General features: G+C 35.4%; 1 protein-coding gene across 1 annotated transcript in view; it reads left to right on the forward strand.

The window, feature by feature from the left end:
* Positions 1–1,555: 1,555 nt before the first annotated feature.
* The window catches only part of LOC147065734 (NGFI-A-binding protein homolog), a 64,773-nt gene continuing 47,090 nt past the window's right edge, over positions 1,556–19,238 (forward strand). Inside the window, exons 1-2 of the mRNA XM_085957282.1 lie at positions 1,556–1,941; positions 5,132–5,443. Coding sequence (XP_085813408.1) covers positions 5,260–5,443 — 184 coding nt within the window. The 5' untranslated portion in view covers positions 1,556–1,941; positions 5,132–5,259. The remainder of the gene's footprint in view (positions 1,942–5,131; positions 5,444–19,238) is intronic.

The raw sequence follows: 19,238 nt of genomic DNA on the forward strand, positions 1-19,238 counted from the left end.
CAAAGTTGCTGATGATTTCACGCCGAAAAGGGTGGTACAAAGCCGTGTAGAAGACTTCCTGACGGCCAAATCATTTGGGTCATGATTATCGATCATAAAATCCTTACAAAGAATAAATAAGTACTTAGTGGCGGTTTAAGACATCACAAGAAGCATCAGGTGTAAACTGACTTTGATATCACAATATGGTAAAAAAAAATGCTAATTCAGTGCAATAAAAAACCAGGTTATATGTCCGGATCCGAATCCCCCCCCCTCTCCTCCTTGATCATCCCGTTTTTCTTCTAGTCCACTACTGTAAGGCACTTTGTGGGTTTTAACAAATCTGTTGAGCAACGTCATCAAATACCATCCTCACAGACGAGGCCAAAGTTTTTTCACAAATCACTTACAACCTCTCGGAATCACTGACTGTTAATGTCCACGTCTCCGAACCATAGTACCACAATACTACGTATAAATACAATATGACGTACACATAGAAGGAATTATATGGGTTTTGATCCATTTCGAAAGAAATATCCATAATATAATAATCCGCTGAGACGACCAGCTGCCAAATGAGTGAAAATTCCACTGCCAACAGGTACCACCCACTGACTTTCGCTTTTACCCCACGTCCTACTTACCGCGCCTCATCGTTTCCATTGCGGATCCGTAAACTTTCCCGCTTACGTTCTCCATACCCAGATACTCTCCGCGTCGATTCTAGCGATAACACCATACCTGCAGCTACAACACTGGTGGTATGCTCACCTACTTGTCGTTGCGATATGTCGCACCAACGAGTGGTTATCGTGTAAGTGAGGGTTCTAATTATGAAGACTATTAGATGTATAAGTATATGCAGAGTTCGCTAAAAACCTCAAATGGAAATGGGCTGGACACATAAATCGAAGAAGGAACCAATTGTTGGACAAATTTAGTAATTCAGTGGTATCCAAGAGGTACAAAACGCCTCGATGAAATGATAAAGTTCTGCGGAAGTATGTGGCAACGCAACGCACAGGACCGAGAGAAGTGGAATCAGCGTGTAGAGGCCTTCATCCAGCAGTGGATAGATTCACGCTGATGATGATGATGGTAATATATATATATATATGTGTATATTTTAAATAATGATCGCTAGGAAATGCGTAGAAGGCAGCCTACACTAATAATCTATTAACGTAATTATTATATTAAAGTAGATATCAGCATCTGTACTTTTCTCCCTACATTAAAAATTTACACAACTTTATAGTTTATATCAACAAGGTGTTTATATTTTAAATCGGTATATAAAGCTATTAAATTAAAAGTGTTTTTTTCAGGAAAATGCATGTGGCTGTTTCAAGCGTCCGTCGCTAGATGGTGGGCTCGGCAAAGCGCGTCGCGGATAAAAGGGTTGGATGCGATATTCCAAATTCGAAAAAGGGTTCGCGTATAAAATCCGTGAAGAAAGAGGAGGGTTGAATATATCCGGGGGGCGGGGGATAATTGGAAAGGCAGCCGATGCAGTTTAGTCGCAAGTCGTACGCTCGCTCGATCGGGTTCGCTCGTGCTACGTGACGTCACACGTGACAACTTTTGAACGGCTACTCGCTTTTCACGATTTTCGGAGCAACGCTTTTCCCGCGTTTTTGTCACGGGCGAAAGACATTGCGGCACCCCAATTGTGTTGTGACGCTTAAAAGTTAACAATACATCAATTCAACTGTCATTAATATTCGGAAATTTTGACTGTATACATTAATTAATAATCAATTAAAGTGATAAAAAAACATTTTACTTAATTACACCAAAAAATCTAATCATTAAAATAAATAAGCAAATTTATCTCATTTTAAATAATATTAATGACAAATATAATGTAGTAGTTACCAAAATAAACACATATTTTTCAATAATATATTAAAATAGTTTTAACTATAAAGGATAAGTAACAGTTATATTGTAAAGGTAAGTTAATTGATTTAATATAAACTTAATATTAATTATTCAAGTTTTTTTAGATATTTTATGTCTAAATGCAGTACGAAATAATTTCCATCTGTACATGAGACCGAAGTCAATATGTTTTGTTTTGATTTTTTCCTATATGTGTTTGACTAACAACAGGGCCCACCATAATACGGCCGTGACACGTAACTATAAATTTTGATCATAGTGCTAGTTATTGCTCATGTTTCGAGTGTAATATGTTTGTCGAAAATGTATTATATTAAAATAAATGTTAATACAATAATTGTTTTAAATGAAATAGACAATCGAAAATTTTCATATACTTAATCCAAACAGGTTACCGCATTGCATTCTAAAATAATCAATAACCAGCACTACTATCATAACAATAAATTCAGTGCCCCGGCCTGTATTTTGTCTGCCTTGAAAATTTAATTGTTTAACTACTCTTACCTCAATATTTTTTTACTGATATATATTAACGGCAATATACATACCTATAAACATTATCATATATTATGATTTTTTTTTAATTTCATACATTATCATGACACATGCCAATGAAGTTTTAAAAAATTATCGGAAAAATATAATATTTGTGTAAGTGTATCAATCAAGTAAATAATGGTGTAGTAAGAATACCTACTTGATATCAGTTAACAATGTTCATTTAATCGAATGAAACCAGTCCTGATCATGATTAAATATGGTCGATTAATTAGGTACTTAACTATTGATCTTTTGTTGTAGGTACCTATATTTAGTATTTTTTTTATTCTCATTACTTATTGAAATTGAATCCAAACCAGTAAGTACTATAAACTATGCTAAATTATCACATTAATATCATCCAATGATATCACTTACGATTATCTACACATATTAAAATTTCAAGTTTACTGTCAGATATAATAACATACATAAAACTTACAGAATATTATTATGTTAGAAGTGTTCTTCATTTTCACATAGTATTAATTTAATAGTTAAATTAAATAAAATGGTGTGATTCTTTTATTTGGCAACGTAAAAGGTTGATTATTACATCTCCCTACATTAATTGTTGTGTCATAATTATTGGTAATCTCAATAATTACTATTGAGATAATACACCCGAGGGGAGGAGCATCTTTCACTGTTTTATCTACACTCTCTGCTGTCTCTACCCATTTTAATCAGTTAATAATATAAAATAAGAGTTTTCCACGTCTACCGAAGTAAAAATGTAGTAGACGTGGAAAAAGTACGACCTTAAAATATTATTTTTTAATACTGTGTAGCCATAGAGCTGTTATTAGCTACCCCATAGCATTATATAATAATATGTAAATAATTTATGTTCGATGATTTATACATACTTATTATACCTAGTCCAGATCAAAACCAAGAAAACAAATATTTGTTTAAATACATTTTAAATATGTCTACACAAATGTTTATATTTCACAACGACGCATGTTTATTACTTCAGCTGAAAAAGTTTTACAAACCACTACCTATATAATTTATATGCAGGTATATTATTTATCTTGGCCTAGACTAGGCACAAAACTATATTGACTTCTTAGCAATGTAGAAACATTTTTAAAAGGCAATTTTATTTGAAAAATGATTTTTTTTTCAGAAAAATTGTCTTTACTAATAGGTTCAGAATTTGTCTAATATTATGAATCCATTAGTGCGTAACTCATTTTTTTAAATAGGCTAATTTAGTAGAGCTTTGTACGACACATGGATCAGAAGTCGTGTCGCAAGTGCAATTTGTCAAATAAACTTAATGGTTAGTAGATGATGAAAGGCAAGATTTTTTCCCATGATAAATCTATTGAAAACCTGCGCCTATTTTCATAGCTATATTTTTTTACAATACGTACGAAAACGTCATATACCTATGTATAATAATATTATATCCCATACTACAGGGTGGGAGTTATATTCAGGGAACTTAAATACCTAATGGATAAGGAGAAGCAGGCGACCGATCTCGAGTAAGGAAGAATACTGGATAAATTTAAACACGTGTCAAGAATACTTCATATGCCGAATACTGACAACTGCTCTCGGTTTATGCATTAACGCTCATTAATATTGATGTATTACACACACTATTCATTTATTTATTTTTTTAGAAAAGAGTATTATGGCATTACAGCGATTGGCCAATATGCCATAATACATAATAAAATACAAATTATAAAAATGACCTAATTACAAATAACAACCAATATAACAAGAAAGTATGTTCTTATGTAGATATTAAAGAAAAATGATTAATACAATTATAAATTTAACCTATTTAATACGTCCACAAACATGATATAGTTAATAAAAAATAAATCAACCTTTATGGTGCCATCAAATAAGTTAATCGCACGATACACAGCATCATGAAACATCACATCTGTCCTGCGACAGGGTATCATGAAGACCGTAGAGTTACGAGTGATATTGGTGGGAACATGAAAATTAATATTTGCCATATACCTACTGAGTGTAAATGAACCCACGAAGAAGTAAAAGGAAATGCTTTAAAAGAGCAATCACTCTTCGGGTAGACACGTCTATAATCCACAGCTCATTTTCAAAATCCTGCGTCAAATATTACTGTATTGGTATATAACCTATCGAAATTATCTGTTCTGTGGTTATATTAATAGACGTTAACAATTGTTAGCTACTCGTCCAACCTATTGGACACTTGATCTACATAAAAAATACGTAAAAAAGAAGAAAAGTAGAAAATTAAATCCCATTAACGCTTCTTCATATCGTCACCTTACGATTAAGACCTCGTTAGTCCGATATTATGGAAATTTGTTTGACGAAATGTAAACAAAAAAACATATAAAATCATATCAAAACCTCGGTTCTCTAGACTCGTATGCCGTCCATCCATCGACAAATTTGAAAAACTCGTAGGTCTCGTGGTTTCAAACATGGAATTAAAACATCGTATTTCACAACCAGTGTTAGCAGATTCATCGATTAGAGCGGTATTTAAAATGTTGTTTTTATTACGTGTTTTCATTCCCCTCGACATTCTTCTTAAACAGACTTACGAGATTTTAATAATAAGGTCACGATAGACTTCAGTCAATTACCAAAATACTTGTATCGTTTTTTATGAATCAATTGAGTCATCTACCAACATTTCATACATTAATAGATATTTCCAATTACATTTCAGAACAATTCGAGGTCTTGCCAAGCATTCCAAAATACATTAAGGTTAATGTCGTGCCGAGTGCTGCCTAATAGATAGCAGTGAATCATTATACCAGAAGTCTGAAATAAAAGAACGCGTGTTTGTGGTGGATGGTGCGCTTCGAGGCGGGCATGGAGGGCAGCCCGCGCCCTAACCCCGCAGACGCCCGAAGATCGCCGCCGCGCCCTATCCGCACTCCGCCGGTCATCCCAGCAGCGTCGCCAGTCCTTCAGATCAGCAGGGAGGCGCAGAATGGAGCCTCCAAGATCTTGGGGAGAAACGCCAACGGGACTAGTAAGAGAATATTATGTTACATTAGTAGAATATTGTTTAGAAATAGCAATCTAAGTTATTAATGACCTGCGGGTCTATTCTATACACAAGGCGGCTATCGACCGCTAAAGTGATAGTATTTATTACATATTTTTATTGAGGTATTATAATTATTGTTACAATAAGTTAGCCGTTTAAACAGTCAAAACTGTCTATCTTGCTCTAAATTTGACTACAGCCAAGAGAGGTGCTGTTAAAATATAGCACTTAATGCAACAATTACAACCAACTTATTGTGATTGTTACACTCAGTGCTAATACTTTGATACAAAACTACCCTAAGTTTGATAATAGTTATCACTTTAGCGATCGATAAGTACAGAATAGACCCACTGCAACCATTGGTATAATAACTGTATGAATGAACTACTTAGGTGAAAAAGAAAAATTATATCATAAGCTTTACTAATCTGTCAGGCGCGTATACATAAAATGGAGAGGTCCATTTTGAAAAATATCCATAATATTTTTTTATTGATTTATAAGGCGGTGGAAGGGGGCGTGGTTAAAAAAATCTATCAGGTGGCACTGACTTTCAAATTTACTCCGCCTACTAATTATATTATATTCTCGTTTCTTTAACAGCGCAATACTGTACATTTCCAGATACATTCTTTATACTCAGACACTCCTCACTTTGAGTCTAGTGATAAACACCTGATCTGCAGTTATTGCCAAGGGTTTTCACCTACGAGTTATTGTGAGCTGTCCATGTTGTGTCCATAAAACCATATTGTACATTGCGTATTATGAACGTTTATATAATATCAGAGTGCCAGTTTATATAATACCATGTAAGCCATTCTATGCTCTGGACTATTTTTTATATACTAAAGGTGCTGTGAAACCAGCGCTCGAAATAGAAATTTTTACGAACCGGAGCGCTCCATAATTTTCTGAAAATATTAACATAGTTATCTAATTATATGTGTGTTTTATGAAAATAAGTGTGTTAGATTTTTAGTTATATTATAGTCATTCTAGCTAAAACGGTAAAATTATTTTTTCCACGAGACGGAGCGATTTTACGACCCGGAACGGCATTCCGGTGCGATCCCTTTTGATCCCTGTGTGAAACATAAAGTTTGAAAACCTCAGTTTAAATCTAAAATTTAGAGAAATCCTAGAGCCGTTGATTAAACTAAGCCTGAATTCAAAATTATAAAAGGTTATCGTCTAAATTAATGGGTTTTAAAACGTTTTTCTTGGCTCGTATTCTTATTTGTCCGGTGGTTCTTTGTCCGGTACAAATCTTGCAATCGATTTTTAACTAACTTCCCGACTAGCTAGACATTTGAAACTTGTAGAATATATCAGAAAACGATGCCAATGCATTTTTTAAATACTTTTAGACATCTTTAAGTAGAATTGAATTCATTTTCAGTTAATTCTGTTTTGTATGAAAAGTTATTTCGACACCATTATCGGTTACTAGGGGTTTGGGATCCTAGCAACTAAATTATTAATATATAAGTACGTGCGTTACTATGGAAATCAATATGACATGTCAAGTACAATTTTTTTGATCGTTTAAGCTAGTCAAGTCAAGTTTATATGGTTCAAGAGAATTTAAAAACGTTGTATACGAAAAGTTCTTTTTATCTTGTAATTATTTATATAATAACCCGAACGCATAATTTATTGATATATAATTTCAGTATAATTATTATTAATTTCACTGATTGCTTAATAAGTTGGTAAAGCACATTGCCTGGAATGCAAGAGATGTGGGTTAAAAACCCACTCTGTACAAATATGTTATATATATATATATATATATATATATTCTAGAGATTTTCCAAAGTATGTATGTTCAATCGAAAATAATTTACGCGGCTGGATATAATATCCAGTTTACAATATAATATTACGATATATGATTAGTAGAGTCAGTTCATATCAAAATTTATTCATGTAATTAACCTCGTTATAGAATAACAACGATGCAACTCCAGTCATTGCATCGCGATCTCAAGAAAATAATTATAAAAAAGTGCAAACATCACGTGATAGCGAATCTAACGTGGAACACAAAACATTCTTTAATTGGAGTTTAAGGTGAACAAAATACTCTTTATTCATTAATATCTGGATTGTGTACGTTTTTAAAAGCATTTAGATTTCCGGAATAAGGGAACGCATTTCATTATACAGATGGGATGAAATGAAGGAATTACCCATATCTCAAATCTAACTTTACTCTAACATAATATTATATCGTTAATACTTACTCACACCTGATAATGTGTACCGACTGTTCAGACGAAACATGTGTCGTGTAAATTAAAAATTATTCATATGTGGTAAATGTAGAGTGAATTTAATATATTATAAAAGAGATCCAGAATAAGTGTTAACAAATAGTTAATTTTGCATTTAATACTCCAATACTTTGCAGTGTATAAAAATGCACTTTTTGTACACATATTAACACAATCTTACATAATATTGTCATATTATGACACATTATATTTTATATTAAAGCTAGGTACATAAGTTTAGTACAGTTATTATAAAATTAAATAATTATTAACCAAATACGTCGAAGAAAACCTTTTTTTTATAGAAACGTTTCCTAAATACATGAAAGTTAATTCGCATTGCAGATTCATTTGTAGCAAACTTCCCACTATTATCGCCAGCTTCTTTCAAAAATATCAGTCATTTCAACACAATATCAGATTCAGCTAATTCCATAAATAATTAATATGCAGACATTGCCCAGATAAACCCTGAAATTTGAATTGGTAATGAATTATGGTACACAAACGATTTACCATTTCTCTTAGGAAATATTATGCTCACGTCGAATCGGAACTAAAGCATTCACTTTTTAATACAAACTTAGCTAATGAACAGACCTCAATAATTTGGCTGCCTATCCACCTAATTGTTATAATAATACATGAAAATGCAGCCAAATCATCGAATCAATTATTCAAAATATTTAGATAAACAACCACAAACATCTCACATAATAAATGTATATAATACATTATATACGGCCAACGTAAATAATATTAATTTTCCTCTGAGTTTCCTCTGTATGGTCACAAAAAATCTTCATGATACTCGGGTTTGTTAATTTCAAACTATGTAGTCTTTGGTATTACTGATGTGTGTGCTGACATAACATTTGCCACGCCTATTACCTATAGCTTATCGTCGCTTCAACTATATATTACAACAACATTCCCCATACTCAGACACTCCGCACTTTGAATGTATCTATAAATACTTGGTCTGCAAGTATAACTAAGAGTGATCATCTACTAAGTATTGCGAGCACACATAAGCACACATAAAAGGTTATCGAAATAATTTTTATAATCGTCGGTGTCCGTGTATGTCGTCCACGCTGTCTTGTCTCTTAGGTATGCTACATCGGAATAATATTAAAACAATTGTTAAATAGAACCATGGGTATTTCAGTGGCCACAAACCTTGTTTGTCGTATAATGCCGAGTGGAATGGAACTAACCACCCGTTCAGAAGGTTGTTCGACAGCCAAATCATCCGTGTTACGATACTCAGTCATGAGATCCTGACGAAGTATAAGAAGAAGTAATTTTCTATTTACTGTCCGGACCCAGGAAACCCCCCCCCCCCCTCCCCCTTTTGTGTGTGCGCCTGTGTAGACATGATTTAAAAACGATGGCGCGGTGGATAAGAAAATAGTGATGAAAAAGAATACATAATTCTTTTTTTAAATCAGTTCAACCTCATGTCATCATGTTGATATTTTATGATTATCATTTGATGAAATAAGTAAATCCATTGTTTACCCCATTTAAATGCAGACGGCGTAATAAATGTTAATGAATTCTTTAAACAAGAAACCAGGCAAAAAGGTAGAACGCTTTTCCACGATATTCTTGTTTCATTTTGTTTACCACGGATTGAGTTAACATTTTAACTAATCTACTGATATTTCTGCAGTGTTTCGATTTTTGTTGGATATAGCCTTAGCCCCCTCGCACATAGAAACTCGCCTCGACTGAAACACGTCGAATTTGTCGATGTGATTTTGTTGTCTTTCACAAAACATATGTAACCTAATGTGCAACCGCACATAGCATCGGCGCTACATTTTTGGTAGAAAAAAGACATCTGCCTAACAAATTTCACTCGACATTCCACTTCCATTCAATGTTTTTAACAAACTTTATTACATCGCATACGTTTTTTGTTGTGTTTTTTTTATGTAACAATAGTGTAATAAGTAATGAAACAGTAGTATAATAATACTAGTATTAAAACAATCACACAAATATGTATGCCCTGAGAAAATCTTATAACCTCAGCGGGAATCTAATACGGAGCCCCCGTATGAGAAGCTAGTGCCTTACGCATTGAATTACAGGGGGGTTGCTTCAAGTTTCTACTAGCAGTAGCCAGACATGATCAAAAGCATGGGCCCCACATCCTAAAGCAGGCCCCCAGGCCACGATGTTTGGCTGGGCTCCAACCTATCGGTAAGGTTAAGGGTATGTTCTATATTGGTGTTCTCCAAATGGTATTCCGTGGAACCCAGCGTTCCGCGAGGTAAACTTAAGGGTATTCCGTGTATTTCAGTGATATTTTGTATTTCAAAATAAATTCACTTGAATTATTGAGCTGTTAGCACTCGGTATCGTATTATGAAGCAATGATCGCGACCCCTTTTTATGATAGCCAAGTAACATGCGATCCTTCTCCATATTGAATAAATAGTTGAAATAAAATATTGCTTGTTAAATAGCGCCGCAGGCGACTTTTTCACTATTAGAGCAAAATTGTGGTGTATGTTTATCTCACTAAACTGGTCAACCCGCCATATCGGGTCCCCAGGCTAGAGCCCTATCAGCCTCTCCTTGTGGGGGCTATGATCAAGCGTATCAATTATCTTTAACCGAGTAGGTAAGCATAATATGTTTAACCAAATAAAACATTGCTAGATTTATCTACTTTTCATACCTACTTATCTCAATATTTGAAGGCGTCCCCGGAAAAGGGGTCTATATGCAAAAACAAAATTTGTTCAGGAGTGGAAAAAAATGTTTTATTCGATCATGCGGACTTTTGGAGTCTATCTGTGATAATAATTATGTTCATGAAAACACTCTTTATCATATTATATCATTAAAAAAAAAAAAAAAAATTGTATAATAAAATAATCATATAGACCCCTTTTCTACGGTAAGCATTTTAGTGTTGCTAATATCTCAAAGAGACGAAAGAAAAAGAGTCACGGATACCGAAGAAGATCCTCGAAGGAAACCCAGGGGGGATAAGGCCAGTGGGAAAGTCATTACAAAAGATGCCAACCAGCTGCTAAAAATCAGGAACTGGAAAAGACATGCGGAGGACCGTTCCGGCTGGATGACGGCGGTAGAGGAGGCCAGGTCTCGACTTGAGCTGTAGCGCCATCGAAAAAGAAGAATATCTCAAAAAGTGTGACAGTTAAAATAATAAAACTTTCCAATATCGTAAGCAATGTTTTAGACATGATGTATGATATAGACCCCTTTTCCGGGGACGCCTTCATTTTACGAAAACGTTTATAATAATATTAGTTTATTATTTAGAAGCCTTGTCCAATAAATCATTAATTATCCCCGCCGAAATATTATTATTAATGCTTTTATAAAGTTTTTCGTATCGTTGGCCGTCCATAAAAGTGTTTTGCGGAAATATATTTTTCTCGTTACTTTAACGGCGCGAATTTCACATAACGGGTAGTTCCCGCACGGAAAGAGGATATCTATCCCGCGCCCGTAAGAAGCGGCAATAACAATAAACAATATTTATGTTGGGCTAGGAGGCGAGTCCCGCCATTTTGCGAGTCCGAACGAGCACTTTCTGGAATACGGTTTTGGCAGATGAAGCGCATGAGACGGGCCTGAAAAATTATATTTTCGAAAATCTACAACGATAGAGTTGGGTAAATTGAAAATATTGTTGAATCAACTTAAATATCCTGTTTCATACACATCATTTAATTAGGAAATAATTTTAATTAATATCGATTAACAATCTAGATCAGTGGTTCTCACGTGAAATTTATCTGTGGCCGCACAATTGACATTGACAGTTCTACGGAAACATCCGCACCAAATTTCACCTTTGTTATGATTTAAAAAAATAAAGCTAAATTTTATTTAAGTACTAAAAAAAATGGATCAATTTATTTATAGACAAATCCATTTAACAAAAGCCATTTGAATATTTTAGTACCTACATCAACATCAGGGGCGCGACAACTCGGTGTGGGTCCTGGCTTCCTCCAACAGCTCCCTCCACCTGTCCCTATCCAGTGTGGCCGCTTTCCAATTTGGTACACCCAGAATACGGCAGTCACTGGCAGCTCCATCTAACCAGCGAATCTGTAGCCTCACTATTCTTCTACGTCATATTGGATTGCTGGACATCACTCTCTTTGCCGGTTTATTGTCATTCATACGGTGCACATGCCCTAGCCATCGCAGTCTCCCAATCTTAATTGATTGAACTGCGCTGCAATCTTCGTACAGCCCGTAGAGCTCAGCATTATATCTTCTCCTCCAATTGGTGCCATCCCTGATCGGTCCATATATACGGCGGAGAATTTTTCTTTCAAAGATGTTCAGGGATCGTTCATTTCGCAGAGTTAATGTCCAGGTTTCCGATGCGTAGGTGAGCACTGGCTTTACAAGTGTCTTGTAAAGAGTGCTTTTAGTTCGACGAGATAGTAAGCGGGACTTAAAATGTCTTAACAGACCAAAGTAGCATTTATTCGCAGACATGATTCTCTTGTTGATTTCCTGAGTACCTACATATCTATTTATTTAAAAATAATGCAAATGAAAATTCCTCAATACTCCTTTTTTCCAATGCGAGCCGCATGGCTGCTTCTAAGTTTACATCTGTCAACTGGCTTCGATATTTGTTTTTTATGAAGCACCTGCAAAACACTGAATGATCTTTTACAGTATACAGTAGTAGGAAAAATCGACAATATTGATAAAGCAATTATTGCCAAATCTTGGTCAATATATAACTTCGACCAAAACTTTTCAACCGTGGTAACTCTTTCCATATTTGGTCCCACATTTAAACAAATGCGTGAAATTGTATACCTGCAGAAATTCGTAAGAAACGGACTATTTCACACATGATATCAGTCATTATGGATCATTCAAGCGTGAAAATAAATTTAAGACAAGTAATGAGTTTTCATAATTTTATAAATAAATTTTTGTAATATTATTCTGTAGAGCGCTGGTGGCCGCACATGAGAACCACTGATCTAGATCAAAGTATCCTAAATATTTAAGGAATTTCGTCCTATTTTTGAACACAATATTATATTATATCCTATAACGTGACCTCAAAATTAAATTGCAAAAAAAGAATCGACGTTTGTTCTTGTACAAACAAAACGTAGATATCAGCAATAAAACACAATATAATGAAAATCGTAATTTTCCACCACTGGATTAGCCTCAACTCAAAGACGTAGTTTCTACACACTCCAATCAGGTAGGAATATTACTTTTTATGTTTAGTCTTACATGAAAGGAGAGTTTTTCAAATTCTGGTAAACATATTCAGACACTGACAGTCTATCAACGTCACATTCAAAAATGTGTAATACTGTTTGAAAATCATTCAAATGGAGTTCAACAATAATATTCTTGTATGCACTGAATGATAATATCGTGGGCGTACAGGCAGAAGTCACTAACTCCAGTTTTGACGAAATTGAGATTATACTGTCATTATATAGAAAAAGTAATGCTGCTTGACTGGCATAAGTCACGATTTAAGATTATTGAGCATATAAAAAAATAAAAGTAATGAAGAACTCAAAAAATAAAGATTTTACAACCATTTTAAGAAAAACAAAAACACAAAATAGTGATTATCTCAGAACTGTGTATTTGGAGTTAGTAGCTTCTCCCTGTACGCTCACGATAATAATATGTAGAATAATATTTTCTTTTACCAATAATCTGAAATACTTCACATAGATTCATACGTTACAAAGTTATTTTATGTGCAGTTTTATGCCATGTGCTGGTTCTATAGTATAGTTTATACTAGTGATTACTCGCGATGCAATTAAGACGCGTCTTACCTAACTTCACGTCTAACCTCATACTGTTGCAAGTGTGTCTGTATTGGCATATTGAAAATAAATCAAAATAAAAGTCGATTAAAACTTTGCTAAATTGATACTAGGTAACAATATATTATGTTGCCCAAAAATGCCAAAAGTAGCTTGATTTGGAAGAGCGCTGATGAGTAGGTATTAAAATTGACCAACAGTTAAAATTTGTCGTAATTAGTATGTCACTGCGTAGCATATTGGTAAATGCGACGGATGAGGCGTAAACCCGGGAGATACAGGATTCGATTCCCCGTCGGGGTGGCTTACTTTTTTCAAAAAAAGATTTTTTCTATTGGTTATAATACAGAAAGTGTTTTTCAAAATTATGTATATATTATGTTATAAGTTGTGGAAGTTTCAAAAATATTGGTCTACCTAGTAATTTTCCAGTTATAACCGAACAAGCAAACTGACGACACATCCAAATTAATTTATTATTAATATAGATTTAGATTTGTGTAGTTTTTTCTTTAATATGACTCACAAACTATAGTTGTACTACGGAAAAGAGGTTCATACATTATCATTTTTTTATATTCGGTATATTATGATTACAATATACCCACACATAAAGTCATGACGTCAACATGAAAATGATGAAAATATTATTTTAGCTATACCTAATGTGTGATTTATGTTGTGTTGAATTTCAGTTTCAAGGTCAGAACCCACCCCGGCACTAATACCCGAGAGAATAAGTTTGAATTATTTTTCTCTGGTATTAATCATTTATAGAACTACAGCCCTTGGCCCGGTTGGCACTCCCAAAAGCTTTCCAGTTAGTTTGACCGTGCATTCTAAAATCTGCAGTCCAGCCATCTCAGTTTTAGCCGTCCAGTTATCCTCTTGGTTTTAGAGAATGCGTACACAATCAGTCTTGCTGGCATATATCACGTGATCTTTTCGCCCCTATAAAGAGTATACAGCTTCCCATTATACATTGACCTACTAGTCCGACAAAAAGATTTAGGCAATAAACGGAAGTCGCTAGTGCGGTAAAACGTAGGAGGAGCTTGTTAGTTCACAGTTTTAACACGTAGCTAAGAAGATCTTGTTGGACTAGTATAGATGCCATATTCTTTTACAGTCCAAAAGATTCTTCTCAGGAGTCTCCTCTCAAAGACATCCATCTTTGAATAGGGCGTACTATAACTATTTATCGTAAAAATTCCGTTAGTATAACTTATTTGCAGTTTACCTACCTATGTAGGCACCTATTTCACATTTTTTTCTATAATATTAGCTATATAATTACTACTGGCTGGTAATATAGTGATAATAATTATACTAAATATACATTTCTACGAAGGCAACCCTGCATTCGTTTCCGCGTTTAAAAGTTGGCAACGGGCGCAGTTTTCGCGGCAGCCCTGCAGAACGGGCGGGAAAAAAGCGCGGGCGAGTTTAAAAAAGAAAGTGCCGTGGCACGGCGGCGGCCATGTTTTATTTTCTTTATCGCTCGTTGCAGTTTTTATTGCAGTCCGCAGACCAGACGGAGCCTTGTGGAGAAATGCACTCGCACACCACCCCACAACACAACACACATACACACACATGCATTCACTATAAACACATTTTATTATATTATTATGATATGGCTACACACTCGCGGGAGTTTTTAGAATTTCAGGTTGCATTATCGAACAGGCATTATTTTTTGTTATAATGTTGGCCGCCATAACCGAATGGTTATATTGCATAAGAGTATTCAAGCATGCAAAATTTCTTGGTACTTAAGCAATCTTAGTTCAATTAAAAAAAAATCAATAAGTATATGAAAGCTTGTGATGTCTAGCTTTTCTTCTCGCTCTTCTCTCTTTCCATCGTCGAATTGCAATTAATCAATATTCTTAATTAACAAAATAAACTATTAATATGCCATCATATTGTCAGATCTATATGTTATAATATTCCGTCTAGAAAAAAGACAAAGTAATGGCATGATATTAATCTAGTTGTTGCCTCACTTCGGATTTCTGTTCCAGATCAATTGAAAATCAGTTGCCCTTTCTATATTCCTTTTGTTTTCTCACGCCTTTGATTTTTGATCAGCGAACAATTATTTAACAGTAAAATTAGGTTAAGACACACTGATACCATACTCAGCATAAATAAGTTAAAACTAGTTCGATTTCGAAACGATTTTTCTTCTGTCGACCGGTATCGCATCTCATTCTGGGATGATTCGTCACATTTTCTACGACCGAAGTACCCAAGTTTTCACAATATAATACTTTAAATAGTTTTGACGTTCCAGTAGTACTTTATCCAATGATCACACACAATTTTATGTTAATACTCTGCTCTAAATTTCAATCACCCATTTGTATGACAAAGTGCACGGACTGTTAAGTTCCCAATAGCTAACTCACAACAGGTTTTAGTCGGCTTGAAATTTAATGCATATTATTGAAACATGTTCAAACACGAATACTCTAGTGATATCGATATATTTACGTAACCCATTCGACAATGGTATATATGTATTGGTGTATGTTTTTAGCATATTTCATTATGTCTCTTAGTTAGTACCGCCCTCCATATATTGCAACATTATATTCAGTTTATATAATATTACTAGCTGACCCGGCAAACGTTGTTCTGCCATATAAATTATTTCTAGTGAATATTTTGGTTGTTAAATAAAAATAACGAATGTATAGTAAGTGTGTGGGGATGGGATCTATGACAGAAAGAAGAATGGAGCGCTGTAGACGATGACCGCCGATAAAAACAAAAACCACCATTCATTTTCTCAATTCAAAATGAGTAATGATATTCATAATGAATGAATTACCTGTGATAGGATCTCGTTGTTTAATGTTTATGCAATAACCGTCTTGTCCCTTCCAGAAAATTAGCGGATATTGGAGAGCGTCGTATGAACGGTGTGTGTCAGCGATGAACTCCAGATTATTTTTCTTCTTCGAATCACGATTTCTCGCGTCGATGTGCGGTCGCCAACCATGATTCCAGCAATGTCGTCAACAACAGGCGCATTGAATCGACGCACGTGCTCTCCAGCTAGTGTTTTATCGGGATTGATGACAATAGCGTGATTGTCACTTTGCAATTCGTGCATGTGTGCTTTGAAGAATGTCAATAATTCATTGTGCTCATTCAATAGGGCGTCCAGTTTGCCGACGATGCGCCTGGCATTAGGCGAATTGAGGTTATTGTAGCCGCAACTTGCATCCACACGATTGATGTCCTCACCGCCCATGAAGTAGATTTGTAAAAAATTATGTGGTTCGTTTGGCATTGGCAGGAATGAGCCTACTTTGTGGTATACTTGGCCTTTGATTTTGAACGTAGAATGGAATTGTTGACCATTTGCCGCACTATTGTGAACTATTTCTGTTGCTCCGAACGAAGTCATTTGGAAGTATGAATTGAATGTGTGAATAGACTTCAGGAACAGGTTTGAATTTGGAACCGTGCCGATGAGCACGCCGTTCAATGATTCTGGTGGTATCTCAATTTCTGGAAGTTGCACTTTTCCTGATGCGCAACACATCCCGGCTGACTCATGTTTGAATTTGAGCGCATGACAATGGGGACATTCATTGCCCATAGCACCGCACCAATCAGCACTTTCGGATGAGCGGAATATTCAATATCTGGCTCGTACTCGAATGCGAGACGAAGGAACGAAACGGATGTAAATGCTCGATGTACTTGTTGGCGTTGTCGGTCATTTGCTCTGCGTGTGTTAACTATGAACCGGCGCGCTTGGCTCCGTTCCAATTGTCGTTATTGATTTCGTTCAGCTCGTGCCTCTTGTGATTGAGATGCACGCAATTGCGACATGCTCACACGCACGTTTTTGTTATCTTGTTGGATTTGTTCGTCTGTTCTTTCTGCTCTACTGTTTCGCATGTTTGTTGCTTTATTCGTTCGACGGCCCAATTGGCCCCCCTTGCGTCTTGCTGGCATTGTGCACTATAATACACGCACACAAAAATAGATAAATTAAAATAAATCGTACAAAATTTTGCACGCACTGCGTTGTGATATGCCGATTGAAATGTCAAAATGACGTGACGCTTCCCTTGAATTCTTCTCAGACGTAGCACCATCTGTCATTCAACAACAAATATTTTCATTCTGTTTGAAATACGAACGACGGTTAAATTTGTTCATACAAAAATAATAAAATCGCGATTAAAAAATGGGAGGGTGGGGGTTGGAGACTGAAAATTTGGGGTTATAAATATTTTTTGATGCAAAATAATAAAAAAAATACAAAAAGAAATTTTCAAAAAAATAAAAGAAAAATTTTTCTGGATAGAGATACCCTAATCACTTAGCGGTATGAAATATACTTGTTGACCTATTCTCATACCTAACAAATATACATAAAAAAACTCATAAAAATCGGTCGAGCCATTTCGGAGGAGTGCGACCACAAACATCGTGACACGAGATTTTTATATATATAGAGATACATTCTTTTTAACACTTACAACAGTCCATTAGATCCAATGACAATAGTTTAGTGAAACAGTAGTATAGTACATTGTAGTAGAAGAAAAATAATCACAAACGCACATCCTTTGAGAAAATCACTTCACCGGGAATCAAATCCGAAGCCTCCAAATGAAAGACCAGCGACTTACGCACTGGATTACGAGGGCCACCCTCTATTCCATTGGGTCTGACTTGAACTCACAAAAAAACATGCATGCGTTATGGCCTGCGGCTTGTTAGAATAATATAGTCGAACAGTAAACTAATTGCTGTAGAGCAATTACGTTTTATTATAAAATAATTAATTCAGTCTGAGGCTCACAGCTGCTCTGTGCGTAGATTGTTCTTGTAGCATTGCTGTAGGATGAAAACGGGACGTCTGATGACGATGGTATATTCTGCAAGATATTTTGTTATAATAATTATGCTATCCGCAAGAGTCCGTCGCCTTATGGACTGGACTATGAGGGACAATATATATTATTAAAAAAGGGATATTATCTTACCCTCTGATTCCTCCCGTCCGGGTGCTATGCACCGCATACTCCCACTTGGTGCAGTTTGGGTTATGATACGTGGTAACCGAAACGTGGTGACCGTATACAGTTTCCTGTAAAAAAAATATGGGCACAAGTCGGTTATGGGGAAGCCAGCGGCAAAACACGTAATTTTGAAAATAGCCGATATACCTACTGGATTATTTGTTAGGTTAGGTTAGGTTAGGTTTTCATTCTTGAATTCATGATTTTTGCCAAAATCGGCTATGACAATTAGCGCGTTTCCCGCCTGGCTTCCCCATAACCGACTTTTAGCAAAATATGCATTAGGAAAGTTTCCTCTTGGAGATAATACTGATAGAAGTATATTATTCCAATTTTAAACTTTGTCAACCCTTAGAACTGGTGGTTAATCTCACTAAATGCCCCAGCATCCCCTCCGAACATGCACACCGTAATAGTATGTGTATGCACATACATATCACCGCATTTCTGTGTGCGGCGATGCAGGAGATATAAAAACTGTATCTTTTTGCGGGGCGATAAAAAGTTCATAGATAATGGTGCGGCGACTTGCCCATTGCGATGCGGACCTTTCTGTAATGCACTTGGCTATGAATGTACCGCATTGCCCCTCTCTACTCTTTTTACAGGCAAA

Source organism: Rhyacophila brunnea, unplaced genomic scaffold (assembly GCF_057557595.1).
Source record: "Rhyacophila brunnea isolate RB1 unplaced genomic scaffold, BYU_Rbru_1.0 scaffold_6, whole genome shotgun sequence".
NCBI classification, from domain to species: Eukaryota; Metazoa; Arthropoda; class Insecta; order Trichoptera; family Rhyacophilidae; genus Rhyacophila; species Rhyacophila brunnea.